The sequence below is a fragment of the Xiphias gladius genome, chromosome 17 (assembly GCF_016859285.1).
Source record: "Xiphias gladius isolate SHS-SW01 ecotype Sanya breed wild chromosome 17, ASM1685928v1, whole genome shotgun sequence".
Classification (NCBI taxonomy): Eukaryota; Metazoa; Chordata; class Actinopteri; order Istiophoriformes; family Xiphiidae; genus Xiphias; species Xiphias gladius.
Window position 1 is genome coordinate 23,771,012 of NC_053416.1, and position 14,539 is coordinate 23,785,550.

The 14,539-nt window shown below is 43.0% G+C and overlaps 1 protein-coding gene across 1 annotated transcript; it reads right to left on the reverse strand.

The window, feature by feature from the left end:
• Positions 1-1,221: 1,221 nt before the first annotated feature.
• wnt11 (wingless-type MMTV integration site family, member 11) lies at positions 1,222-11,439 on the reverse strand. Its single transcript, XM_040149777.1, has 6 exons — positions 11,195-11,439; positions 9,283-9,474; positions 7,239-7,483; positions 4,649-4,926; positions 4,132-4,424; positions 1,222-2,212 (listed from the first exon to the last, which is right to left on the reverse strand). Exons 2-6 carry the CDS (start codon positions 9,363-9,365, stop codon positions 2,038-2,040), a joined length of 1,074 nt encoding a protein of 357 aa, XP_040005711.1. The 5' UTR covers positions 9,366-9,474; positions 11,195-11,439; the 3' UTR covers positions 1,222-2,037.
• Between the last annotated feature and the right edge of the window lie 3,100 nt (positions 11,440-14,539).

Here is a 14,539-nt window from a genome sequence, read left to right on the forward strand (position 1 = left end):
TTGAGGCTGTCGACGGACAGGCCTGTGTGCAGACAGAGCAGACCCCCGCTCACCTGTGCGCAGCAGATACTCCCTGCCTTCAAACCAAGACCAGCACACTGTGTCCATCATCACTGCCTGTTCCTGCTTTGAAACTGCTGCCTCAAAGAAGACTTCTTGGAGTTCATTTTTCAGTGACTACCCTCAGTCATACTGTTGCCATGCATCACCTTTGGTTCTCTGTTAGAGCGTTAAGGAGGTTTGTATATCCAGCGTCTTGGCTTTGGATCTGGAGTCACATTTTTTCCCATTACCTGAAATGGACGTGCCTAATCAACTTCTCTATATTTGTATCCAAAAATGAAATTAGATGACAAGGAGAACCGTGAAAAATGTCCGGCATCATAAAATGGCCACTAAAATCCCTGTTCATTCCTCCCAGCCTTGTTTTTCCAGAGTATATGGGGTTGTTTTGGCAGTTTCTGCATGCTTCCACAGGCTAGGGTCAAGAAGTGTTACAGCTCCAGTGAGTGTGCAGCTTGGTGCTGCGATGTATCATGTGAGCTCACAGCATGGGCCCTACAGACCTCCACAGCTATTTCTGTCAGTGTAAAATCATGAGAACCACTTTAGCCAACACAAGGCTGGTCAGAGGGTAATAGCTCGGTTCCACACAGCACCAAGTCTGTTTTCTCTGACAGGCCTACAGTCTTGCTTTATGTTCTAAATAAATTAGATTTCTTTCTTTTTTTAAATTTAATGTTTGTCCATTGGAGGTCTGGCTCTCAGACAGATGAATGTTTGAATGCTAAAGCCGGGATATGAGTGACAAAAACCCCTTTGCAATGGCCTTTGTGAGGAGATGGAATGTCCAAACAAACACTTTCCCAGGGTTTGGGCAATTCAGAGCGCGATCCCAATAGGCTGTCAGGTTGAACCCTGCAATTTATTATTGACTGTGCTGAGCTGATTTACAATCACAGTGTGCTATAAGTTGTGGTAAACTGTTATTTTATAACACTTGGGTTTGCAGTGAATTACACTAAACGTTGCTTAGTTAGAAAATGATTAGCTTTTGAGGTTATGGATTTGTCTTTGCCAAAGTTCTGTAAAATGGGCCACACAATATGTCATTAAAAGTGCAGTTAAAGGAAAAGGACAAAAACATGCAACATAGATGTAAAGATCATGATGAAGATGATTTACTTATTTTATAAATACTTCTTTCTTTATTTCAGTATACAAAATAACAGTATGTACATCCACACAAAAGTGGTTTGCAAAATCCATGAGTTCAGCTCATATGCTCTAGAAAATAGAATATATTTTGAACTGCCTGCATGTCAGAAATAAAGGAGATAATGCACCATTTCACAAAGTCCTTAATTGTCTTCTCTCAGTCCACAGGGATGCAGGCGTGTCGTGATCCACATAGAACACATGGTGAGAGTCCAAAATGTCAACCACAAAAATGTTCCATGATTGAAAAGTACTTGAAGTTCCCTTTGTGTTCCTCTTTCCTCTACTGTCCACTTCTACAGAGGAAAAAAGTTTTAATAGTACCCAAAAAAAGTACCACATCATTCCATCAGAACCCTGTGATTTCCGTGGAATAAAGTCAAACATAAGTCTCTGTCTAGTGAGGAAAAAAAGACAATCCCTCTCCTCCAGCATAAAATCCAATATTATTTCTTTTTAATAGAGATATAATAAAATAGACTTTCGATATCCCTGGTGTGGGAATTTATAATCATTAACAAGAAAAAGAAAATACCCAGGAGGACGGCGGTCTTCACATCAGCCGACTGACATTGTCACCACACTCTCCACATCCAGGCTTGTGAAGCGAAAAAAAGGTTAGAAGCCCAACTGGCAGTTTGGAGATTCAATAAAAAAATGATACTGACACAAGAATAGACCACTTCTCGTTGAGATACACATGCTAAAGCTTAAAACAAGATTAAGCCTTCTCGAGATTGTAGTGCTTTGGTTAATCTGTAGCCTCGGGTGGCTGAGTACGTGTAGAGGACTGCTGGTGTGGCCCTCAGCGGCACACACTCATTTGCAGACGTATCTCTCCACAATCCGCTCACACTTCTTGCAAGTGACGTAGCAGCACCAGTGGTACTTGCAGTGGCAGCGCTCCACCAGCTTCTCCGTGTACGGGTTGTAGCCACGGCCGCAGCACATCAGGTCACAGCTGTCACTGCCAACTGAGGTTTTGTTGCACTGCCTGAAATTAGCACAGACAAAAAAGAAGATATTATGTTAGGCATGGAGGCTAACAGTTATGGAGTGTAAGAGGTATGGAGGCTATAATTTTCCAGTTTGGTTTCCTCCCTGAAACAATTAAGTTTACAGCTTCATTCTAAAACATTTTGTACACTCTCCGAGCCTGTAGAGAAACCACAATAGTCCTTTATAAGTGCTTGACCGACCGGTGTGCCTTAACCTTTTGTGCACTCCTTTTTCAAAACATTTTTTTCTTTCATTTGCTCTTTGTTTCATCGTCTTTGGGCCGTGGAGGCTTTGGAGCCTCACATTTCAGAAGCCCGAGGCCTCTTGAATGAACAGAGAATAGCCCTGCTGTAAATCACACTGAATACACAGGGCTGCCCTCCATCTCTTTAGCGTGCCCTCTCCACATAATTGCATTGTTTTATGATGGCAGAGTGTTAATGACCAGTAAAGTGAGAGAGACGCTGAGCTGATGGCTGCTGTGGGAGTGAAGGAGGAGGAGGGGGGACAAGAGTCACTGAGAGTGTAAGACAGGTTTATTACATCGCTGAAAGCTGGGAAATAGACAGAAACCCCCACACGGTCATGGTTTGTCAGGAGTAAGAGCAAGAGGACAGGACAGTACATTTTGTAGTTCACATCTGCTGGTGTAAGCAGAGACACAATACTGAAAATTAGGACTCTCAATAGTGTGCCTCTTCCCAGGGCCGTGACACTTTTTTGCAAACGTTATCCATTTGGAGCTGCTGCTAAAATTCACGTCCGCTGTCCCACATTCTCTCATCAGTCAACAACCTGTTCACGTAATGACGGCAGCAAAGCGGGTGCCTCATCATTTGGTAAAAGCACTACTGTTGTGTGTGGCTGCCGCATTATCAAACTGCAAGGGAAGCAACGGGCACAGTGAGTGTCCTTGACACGAAGCATGTTTCGTGGTTATCTGTAGAGTGGCCTAAGGCTGAGGGACACATGATGTAGGCAGTCATATGATGCATGACATTTATACACAACCATGATTGCAGGCTGCTGATGCTGAATAATGCTAAGGTATATGTGGATGCACAAAACTTTGCTTTTATTCTCATAAAGTAAGGTTTGTCTGGTTAAACAACTACAAATAATCATGGTTAATTTATATGAGATCAAAGTTGTTACATTCACAGAGAAATGTCAGCATTCACTCTAGTCATCCACAAAACTAAATAATAATCCGTGAGATACAAACTATCCTTCTCTGTAACATATTTATGGAAAATGGGAAAGCTGAATGAGCTCATAAAGACAGTGCTGCTTATTTGTGCCATATGTCTCTGATACCGGTTAGCCAGATCTCACCACGAGTCAGGCCCTCAGGGACAGGGTTGGCTGCCCAGTAACTTCTCGCAGACCACAAACCAGCAGCGCTAAACACTGTCCCAACTGAAACTCTGGAGCTGGATTGTGGAAGTACGCAAACCTTTATCTTGAGGGGCACATTTCCGTAACTATTTCCGCATTTGTGTGGCCCTCTCCAATCGATATCAGCTCCAGCGCACTCAGTTCTAAGAATAACTGCATTAGTCATTGTTTCAGATAGCAGGACAAGGACTCCAGTCACACTGGCCTTTTCACTGACACATGGCCAGACAAGCCACAGACGGAGACCTCTCAGGGGCCATGGGTTGTTATCAGCCAGTCTGCAAACTAAATGGTGCCACCAGGCAGGACGGCACTTCACTAGAGTCCATTTCCTGGATGAGCAGACATCCAGGATTGGTCATTTCCTATCTGTCAGCTGTGTGGGTCTGTCACTGATGTGAGTCACGCTAATAAATCTACCTCCACACCACAGAGAACAATCATTACCACCAAATATCCCCTTTCATCTCATGCACAGTCACAGTCAGACACCATCACGGGACATGACATTCTCACCTGTCCTGTGTGCCAACAGAGCCCTGTTTTTCATTCTTGGTACAGAAGTCCGGGGAGCTCTGCAGGTAGACCAGCTCATTCTCCCTCACCGGCCTGATGTCAATGTCTTTAGGTACCAGCTGCTTGCGTGTCCCCATGGGCCGGTGAACCACTTTGGTGGCAGACAGGTACTTGGTCTTCAGGTCCATGGCGATCTCCCTCAGGTCTTGCAGGCCTCTCCAGCAGGTTCTTATGGAGCAGGAGCCAGACACACCATGACATTTACATTTCATCACCAGTGCCTCTCTTAGTACCTTGACAAAAGGACAGAGGACATGGAGGTTAGATAGAGCTCACTATATGTGGAATTGACAATGATACAAATAAGATACAGTAAATGTCAGGAATAAAAAAACTGAGACAATCAGAATTTAAACTGCGATATCCAGTTTAAAAAACATAAAACCCCAATAGAAACAACATATTTACATTTTTCCTTTTCTTTTATGAAGAGCAAAAATCCGTCCATATTGCTTACCTGTCTCCCCACCTCACTGTTGTGTAGGTGCATCAGCTTGTTGGCATGCGAGCCTGAGCGCTTCATCTTCATGGGAGCATCAGAGAACTTGGAGCCCATGATCAAACCGTAGTGCAGGTTGTCGGCGCAGCCGCCCCAGCGATAGCCAGGCTCTGGGATCTCCGCTGGGATAGGACCGCATGAGCACAGACGCAAATCACCAGAAGTGCACGCCCGCGCTATGGTGTGGCTGATGGTTGCAGCGGAGAGGGCGTAGACGAATGCAGCCTCCCTCGTTCCTGTCAACACAGAAACCCACATTGTATAGGTAAAAAACGGTTATGTAAGCCCCGGGCCTGCAAACTGACAATGTAGAAACAAAGCCATTCAAAGATAATTTTGTCTGGAGATAAATGCTAACACTTCAGCATATTATATTCAGTGCAGTTATTAGAGCTACAGCTAATGATCATTTTCATTATTGATTATTTTCTTGATTAGTCCTTTTGTTTATTAAATGTCCGAAAACAGTGACGTTCCCATCAGTTTCCTAAATCCCAAGGTGATGTTGTCAGTCCACGACTCACGTCTGCGATTACAAAAGACAAATAAAAGTAGAAAAATCCTCACAACTTAGAAGCTGGAACTAACAAATGTTCGGCATCTTTGCTTTAAAATGATTTATTCATTGAACGACTAATTGATTATTAAAATTGTTGCTGATTATTTTTCTGTTGATCGACTAGTCGATTCATCCGTGAATCATTTCAGCTGTACCAGTTATTATTAGAGGCGAAAGATCAGTAGTTTTTTTTACATGAAATAATATTTACTCACTAGGGTATTCTATAATCAACTTCTGTGCTGTCCATCTACTGAATTTCCCGAGAATTTTTCGAGTTTTCCAAATGTCACATTGAAAAAAAACAAAACTGACTGCCTGCACAAAATGTATCTATCGAGCCCAGTCCACCACTGCCCATCCTGTAATGCAGAGCGATTACTGATGTAATTGGTGGTGATGTACATAAAGAGAAAGCACATATGTGAAAGGCTAGGGAGCAGCTCGAAGTAAAGGAATAAATCATGTATGACTGTGGGCTGGTAGTGGTGGGAGATGTATTCAAATCCTTTTTTTAAGTAAAAGTGCTAATGCCACACTCTGAAAATACTCCACTACAGGTAAAATCCTTGCATTCAAAACCTTACTTAAGTAACAGTATGTAAGTGTTATCCGCAAAATTTACCTTAAGTATGAAAAGTGAAAGTGCTCATTGTGCAGTAAAATGGTTTTACTATTATATAGGTTGTTTCTGGATTAATATTACTGCTGCATTAACGTGTATGTTGCATTTTACAGCTGTAGATGTTAAAGGTTGAGTTAATTTGAAGTAGTTTATATACTGTTGGGTAGTTCAATCTACAGCAATGCATCGTATTCTATAAAATCATCATATGATTGTCGCGTCGTTGTCCTGTGAGAACCACGCATCTCTACAAATTCAGCTTTTCATGAGCTCAGAAAAACAGCCCTGTTTTCAGCTTTGTGAAAGCGCATTTTCCAGCTGATCCAAGAGGGTTTTTAAACTAGTTTATTTAGCTTAAGAGGTAGGAGAATTTTCTCAACCTATAAAGGGTAACACTTAATCATTCAGTTTATCACAAACATTCAAAATAAACACAATTGGAAATACGTAGTTCTTACTGGACAGGAAGGATATGAAAAATTGTAATCTGAAAAATAACTAGTAACTAAAGCTGTGAGACAAAATGTGGTTGAGTAAAAAGTGTGATGTAGTGGAGTAGAAGTATAAAGTTGCATTAAATGGAATTACTCGAGTAAAATACAAGTACTTCAAATCTGCATTTAAGTACAGTACTTGAGTAAATGTCCACTGTGCGCTGGTTAAATCAAAGCCATCCCTGGACAGAGATGAGCCATTTCCTGTTCAGTGCAGACTGTTCATTTGGCAAATGGCAGCTATGTCTTTTCAGGGGAGCTCTGCAGGGCTCCCCCACCCACAACCCAGCAACGGTCTCTGCTGATTCAAGGTCCTTCTAGCAACAGAAACAGCTAAGTCTGACTGCAACGCAAACAGTTGTGCAGGCAGCTAATTCGGCACATTTCAGAAATAACAAGCCAATTATTAAATCAGACAGAATTTACACAGGCTGTGAAAGGCTATTCTCAAATAACAAGCTTCAGTACAAATCCCTGTTGAAGGCTCCTCAGAAATAAATGATGGAATAATTTGCCTGGCAGTAAAAAAGTGGAAATATGAGGTAACATGTCATTTCTTAAACCAAAAATCATGTTTGGAAAGGAGACGATTCCGTATCAAAGAACTTTAGAAAGTATGTTAATACATACAGATAAATCGATTGAGGCGTCTGAGCGCAGACACCATTAAAGATCATTAACTGATAATCACTTCACCAGTTACTGTAAACGCAACTGCAATACATGCAGCACTTAATGACCCCGGTTTTGGATATTCAATGAATGTCAAGCATGACCATAAACATTCCACTCCTGTGGATAAAAAACACTGGGCAGCTCTTCGGAGACAACCGAGTCCACACTGTCATTCCAAACCGTTTATGAGCATACCTCGGTCGAGATCTGGCCGATACTTTGGGGCATCGACAGGGATATCAATGGAGGAACAGTTCCAGCGCATATCAGCAAAGGTCTTCTGACATGTTTTCTTGACTTCACGAGCAGCTTGGATAATGGTTTGCATGAGCTCCAGGTTGCTGCGGCACAGCTGAGCTTGGGAAGACACCAGGCCCGGCAGCATCTTACAGTGTTGAGTCTGGTTGATGTGTAAAGATGCAGGAGCGTGTGACAGTGCTCTGTTGGAGGGGAAAGATACATATTGGTCAGTTTGAATAATACGACACATATTCTCTTAGCTGTAATTGTAATAATTGCTTAATCAAATGTTTTATGAGTTGTGAAATTATTACATTTATGGGAATACCAAAGCACCCTGTCAGTTTTATTTACAGCAGTACATTAACGAGTCGAGTTTCTTGTGTACACATGTTTCAAGCCTGTGAGACACATCAACTTTGAACAAACACTTGAAAAATTGGAACAAATGCTGCTTGAGGCAGGAAAAATATTTTAGCATGCATCACAGCAAAGAACCATCTTATCAAAGTGAAAATCCCAAGGGAAAGTCAGCTGCAGATTCATAAAATATAATTGACATATTCTTGGCACACCACTTTTCTTTTGTTAAAACAAAGAAGAGGCCTCAAGATATGCCTAAAAGTATAAAAGCCCCACTAAATTCTGATCCACAGTCAGATGAAGAACTACATAGATCCCTAACCATTTGAGTGCATTTTCCACCACAGGAATCCCCATCCTCTGTGGCCTCAGTTTGGAATGAATCATCTGTTAACAGACTGTTAAAGGGTGCACACATTTGATTTCAACAATTTAAACTTATTGAGGATTAAGTTAATAGAGAAACCACAGGCGGAGCAGGTTAGCTCTGATCTGGGCTTTCTGCGTCTTGCACTCCGCTGAGAGTTCGTGAGAACCAGGCAGCGCCGCCTGCGCCCTGGCCTGTTTCGCATTAGGGGCTGAGGGGCCGCCACTCTATGCCCAACGAGCCGCTGTGACTCCACTGGGCTCGTAGTAACCCGGCACTCACAGGTGTTTACAACTGCATCTGTTTTGCATTGCACCGCTGTGCATTATCAAGACTGTCAGACTTCTCGCTTAGATTTAACACATGCCATCCCGTCTCTCATGGCACATCTGCTCAAGTCTTCCCACTGTGAGTATTACAACCGGTAACTCTGATAGGACAATGAAGATATTTTTGCTTAAACCCAATCCAAAAGTTATGTTTTCACACTGATCAGATATACGGCACAGGCACAATAGCTCAGATAAAGAAACTAACAGAACACTCAGATTGTGAAGAAAGCCTGCAAAGGTTTATAAGAATACCAAACAAAACCAGCCAAAACAACAAAATCAAAAAATAGCAACTTGGGAATTTTATGTACTTTTCCAAAATTATTGTGAAAATTATTGTTTACTTTTACTGTGCCATAAAGACACTGTTTAGCTCAGTGCGAGCAGTCAGCATGTGTGTTAACATTCACGGCAACTTCTACTGCCACTCTTGTTACACGGATGTGAGGCCTGTGGAGACTACCCACAGTAAGCACTGACATCACTGGCGCTGTCTGCGGCAGCACGATGCCCCTCCGTCTTATTTTCTGTTCTTATCGTTTCATTGTTACACCACATGGGGTGAATTCAGTCTGAGCTCTTGAAACTGAAAAATGCTGTCTCCTTTTAAGGGAGCGGCATTAAAGTTAATAAAACAAAGCGGTTACCGCTCTTAACCTGAGGAACTGCCAGCTAATCTACTGTCTCCTTCATCACATACACATATACGCAACACAGAGCCTTCCCCTTGATCAGGGTAACTTGAGGAATGTTGGGGCCCATTTCAAAGCTGCGATGGGCCCTGCAAACCTCAAAACAGCGAAGCATGCAGCAGAGAGCCACGCAAAATAGTGTGTCTGCATGAGGACATCTGTTGTGACATTTTTCGGACATAAAGCAGTGGAAAGATGGTGACTTGCCTAAAGAATGAAATGGCGGCACTCCTGAGAATACTTACAGCCATTTGATGCTGGAGCAGACCTGAGACAGCAGCAGAGCTGTGAGCACACCAAGAGGCAGGACATGAGAGCTGCTCCTCATGGTTGGACAGTGGCTCCAGTTCACTCAAGACACAGATACAAAGGGCTGGTGGGCTTCTCGGCTCAGACTCAAAAGTCAGCGCTCATGGCACGGCCTCCTCTTCTAAACCCTGTAATGAAGATAATAAAAGTTACCAGTGAGTTAGTGGTGCAAGAGCGGGCCGGCATTTTAGTACTTTTCTTTGGTGCGTTGATGTACACTGTGTGAGAGTCCGTGTGACTTGTGAAACAGTACAAGGTTTAGACCTCGAAAAGATCATTTAAAAACAGGGGATAAAACCAGAAAAACAATTCTGATGAGAGAAAAATCAGATAAAGGAGTATCATTTTATTCACTTTCAACAATCCCAGATCATTTGCTCACGTTAAATAATGAATAACTACATAAAAGAAAAAAAATGAAATGAGCATAATTGTTCAAACACTTTCTAGATAACTCACTAACATTATTGTAAGAAAATTCACGGTAATACAGCAACAGTTCAACTTCCTTCTACATGCAAATAAACACAAGAAACAAGATAAGTAATTGCAATTAAACCTTAAAGTCAAGAAATCTCTTTGCTTGTAACAGAGGGATGAATTGTATCTGCTACGGTATTTCTTAAATATACAATAATAGGATGGTAAGACTATTTCTCTGCTGTTGTTAGTTCCACAGTGGTGGTGAGGTTTAAATGGACGAACTCTCACAGCCTGAGAGGGACACATTCAGGCAAGGGGGGCCCGTTTCCCGAGACGAGGTGCCATCAGGCTGGCAGGTTTCTCCGCACAGGTATTTTTAGTCTCTCTAACTCAGCCGGTGTCCCCTCGGCTCCACGTGGGGAAATGTAAAGAATTCCAGGTGGAGCGAGAGCGGCGGGACGTGGACACAGATCTGCAGCAGTCTGCAGTCCGAGGACGGGGCCGCGCACCAGGAGCACGATCTGATAGCGATCTGACCCAGCATCTGAGGGGCCAGACTGCAGGTAGCTGACAACGGGCCTTTCTTAAAGCAGCCGAGTTCCGCTCCCGGTTTGGTCCGATTGGCCCAGACGCCTTCGAAACTGTGTCAAATCTTCTGGTATTAATTATTTAAAGGAGCTGACTGAAACCCAGCAGCGCGCCATGGGGTGTTACAAGTACTTTCCAAGCACCTGGAGTCTGACCTGTAGGGCTAAACTAATAAAACAATCAGCCTGTCACATACTATCGATTAAAATAAAAACACTCCCTGGGCCCTCCACAGTTTCGCTCGCCGTCCGGCTTCAGACGTGTCCCAAGAAGCCGCGGCCTTTTGCCGGTTTCGCTCTTACGTTTACCTTTGGCCGAAGTTGATCCTCCGGCTCCCCCCCGAAGCGACAGGGGCCGATAAGGTCACACATCGTGCGGCGGGCGTCCGTCGCCGGCCAAAGATTAGCTGGGCAGGACACCGAGTGGATTATTAATCGTATTTCCCGACGATCAGCGGGGATGTAAATGCTGGGGATTGACCAACAAGGTCTGGCGAGGATATTTCGATGGCAACCTTATAGCAGCCGAATGGTATTTGCCTGCGAAGACCAAAGTCTTCATGAGGAGAGACTTTCAAGTCACTTTGAAGGGAATTAAGTCCTCAGGCTGCGACCTGATATCTTTCACATGAAATTAAAACCATGACCATAAAACGCGTGGGAAGTAGTTAACCATCATTTCTCCTACCTCGGACCATTCTCGGTTACTCACCTTTTTCACGCCTCTATGGCCAAACTTTGTATTCCCCGAATAATCCCGCACTTTAGACGCACCCAGCGCGCACGCTACACCGCCGAGCAGCAGACGTCTGCTCCGGCCGAGCGATTGTAACCTCACCTTTGCCGTGGCGCTCGCTTCTTCACCGCCGAACAAAGCGACGCGGGGGGAACGAGGGCGAGTGGGTCGGGAGGGTCCTTCCAGAGAGAGAGGGTCCGGGTCGGAGTCAGCCTGAAGCGTGGGTAAAATCCAGCACGGGGTGGTGGAGTAGCTCCGGACAGGTACGCATGGTGTGGATCGGAGCGGCAGGCGGTGAGAGTGTGCGTGCGTAAGCGCGCGTGCGCGTGCGTGCGTGCGTGCGCCTGTGTGTGTGAGGGACAGAGAGAGAGGTCTGAGCCGTGGATGGTGAGTGAGGCTGAGTGGGGGCAGACTCGGCTCTAAAGTACCCCTGCCCCGCTTTGATCTCACTGCTGATGTCAGACCAGCATTAACATAAGAAAGCACGCTGCACCGGGACCAGGGCGCAGCTCCTCGGAAACACTAGAATGCACTGTTGTCGGGGTGATATCTTAGTGCAAGTGCCCTGGAATAGCCCCATAATATATCCATAGGGAGCTGAAAGTAAGTTATAGTGTGTCCGAGATGATGAATAGTCGATAGAGTGACCGTATTTTACCGGTATTTATAGTTTCTCTGGTATCATCATCATACTCCCGTAAAATTCCTTTAAAGATTCCTGAAGTTCCCGAAGGACACTCTGTAGCGACCATAACATGCTTAATGGTAACTTCGGCCTATAGTTTCCTCACACCATTTCTTCTATAAAGGATACATATCTATAAAACACTAAATTCGAGTTAGATTAAGCTGCTACAAATATATAATAGCCTACCTGGTAAAAGTCTTAGTAAAATATGTTTGTGGATGACAGTATTTCCTATGGTGACAGCAAAATGCCTCGCAGTTATTTGTAGTTTTGTTTTCTGCTTTGCAAAGTTATCCTGCCTTTTTACACGGTGCATTGCTGAAACTAATAATATTACATATTATGAAATTGTGCAATCCTGTGTCAGTTTTTAGCACGACATCAATAGTGATAAAAGGCCAGATGTCCGTGGATTATAAATCGGCACATATGTCATTCTTTAGATGTGAAAAGATATACAGACACAAACTGAGTCTTTTGATCCGTCTTTTGATGTACGGCAAAAGGGCCATTATTGTTCCACACACTGAAATTGAACAAACGCACTGTATCTGTGGATTTCAAATATACTTTCTTATGGAAAAATATGGAATAGTTGAATCATTCCGCTACAGGTCATGGAAAAGTCCATGTCCCATGCTTTTCATCCAAATCCATTTAGAATCAATGTTTTACATTCAGATGTTGTTGCATGATTTTTCTATTCTATTGTGTGCCACCAAAGTTCAACGTGGACTCAGCTGTGGTAGATCTCTGCCTTGCACAGTTCCTCATCTGTAAGCAAATGGCCTTCAATATTTGTAAAAGTAATGTTTAAGGGAAATGTCATAGTCACAGAAACACCCTTTCTATCATTAGGAAATATTTCCAATTTAAGAGGTAAATGATGTTCTGAATTCACTATGACACCAAAAACTTATTGCATTTAATAGTTACAATATATGTAGTGTAATACAATGTGACATGACATCGTGGTATTCCAGGTACACACACGCACACACACACAATCGCAATCCAACATTTTCTTTAAAAAAATAAAAATAAAATAAAATCTCCCTGAAGTCACACAGAGCTTTCCTGCTCTGGCTGATTTCCTTAAATATTAACCACACTGTAAGTGATACGTTTCCGAGCCAGCTGTGGGAAAGTAATGTATAGTTTCTCTCAGAATCTTCTGTAGCTCCAGCACTCAGATAAAGGCAATAATGAACTGTCGTCCAGGCCTTGACATTGCAACTGTTATAGCTAACACGGCTGGCCTCGTGCTCTGATGGCTGCTCCACTGGAAACAGCAGATCAGGTGTTGTCACGCCGTCCTGGAGCAGGCGCATTTACAGACCACATGCTCTCTTCCTCTTGGAACAACCGGGTCCTGTGTCTAAATCTGTTTTCCAAACAGGGTCCACTGCAATTTTTTCTATACAGTATGATAGCCCCATATGGATGTATCTTACTGACAGTGAGGCCGTGATCCTGGTTCCAGAGAGACTCCGTGTGTTTTACATGGCAGTCAACTGTGAATGGGCACAGGTTGGAGCGTGTGTGGGAGTTGTGGAGCTTTCAGCAGGACCGGGCCCGTCTACAGACAAACTTTTTACACACAGGCTCTCCATTCCTGAGCTAGGATCAACACACAGCCCCTTGATCTTCACATCTCACCTTCCAAGCAACACAGAGGGGGGAGAACACCTTCTGGGGGAGACAGAGGGGGGTAAGAGAACCACTGGAGTTCATGATAATGAAATAACTCATGTCATCCAACATCGGAATAAGAGTTGAGTTATGATGGATAATCCACATGTACAATCCAAAACAGCTTTACGGAGATAATGTTTCAGTTACACTGTCTTTTTTAACTGTCCTTATAATCAGCTTTTGACATTGCGGGATTACTGGTAAAAAAAAAAAAAAAAAAAAAAAGCCAAACTGTGTCTATGAAAATATGTACTGTAGTGGAAAATGTTTCCAAAACTTGCATTTCATTTAAAAAAAATTTTTTTATAACACACTATTGCTTAACCCAAATGCGGTTTGACCCTGAGCTGGAACTTAATTGTCAAATGAGTTTCAATCAGTTAAGTAGATAAATCCTTTTGGATGATTTACAATGAACCACAATGAAATATTTCAAGAACCCATAATGGAAATGCACATAAATAGAAACGGTATTTGATTTGCCTTGTGTGCAATGTTTCCACATGAAACTGTATAGCGCTAGTTTTTTGTTAAAAAAACATTGTCATGGTTTAAACCTTTAAGATAAATATGACATTTGTAATTTGGCTGAATGTATAATGGAGTTAGTTCTGCTCTGACTGTATACAGTGTTAATATTTGGGAATGAGTCCTCGGGCTCACGGCACTGGGCCATTGTCATTCGAATCTCAAGAGGATCGAGCCAGTATCATAAATCTGGAGGCTTACTGAGGGGGAAGTAAGGATACACTCAACTTGCACCCACGAGGATCAGAGCCTGAATGGGTGCAGAGTTACTATTATGCCCCTGAAAAATTATCCCATGCTCCCAGCAGGGTGCGTATAAAATTAAACTGATCTCGAATGAACAGTGCTAATGCATCTGTAACTTTACTGTTATAAATGTTTCCAGGTAATTAAAAAGGGAAATTAAAAAAACAACAAAGTAAACAGTATTTTCTCAGCTTAGTTCAGTTTTAATGCCGAACCCTCATTCCACAATCAGAAAAAAAGATTCACACAAGTTCACCGTAATGTTTTTAATTTTAAACCTAGTCCCTTTT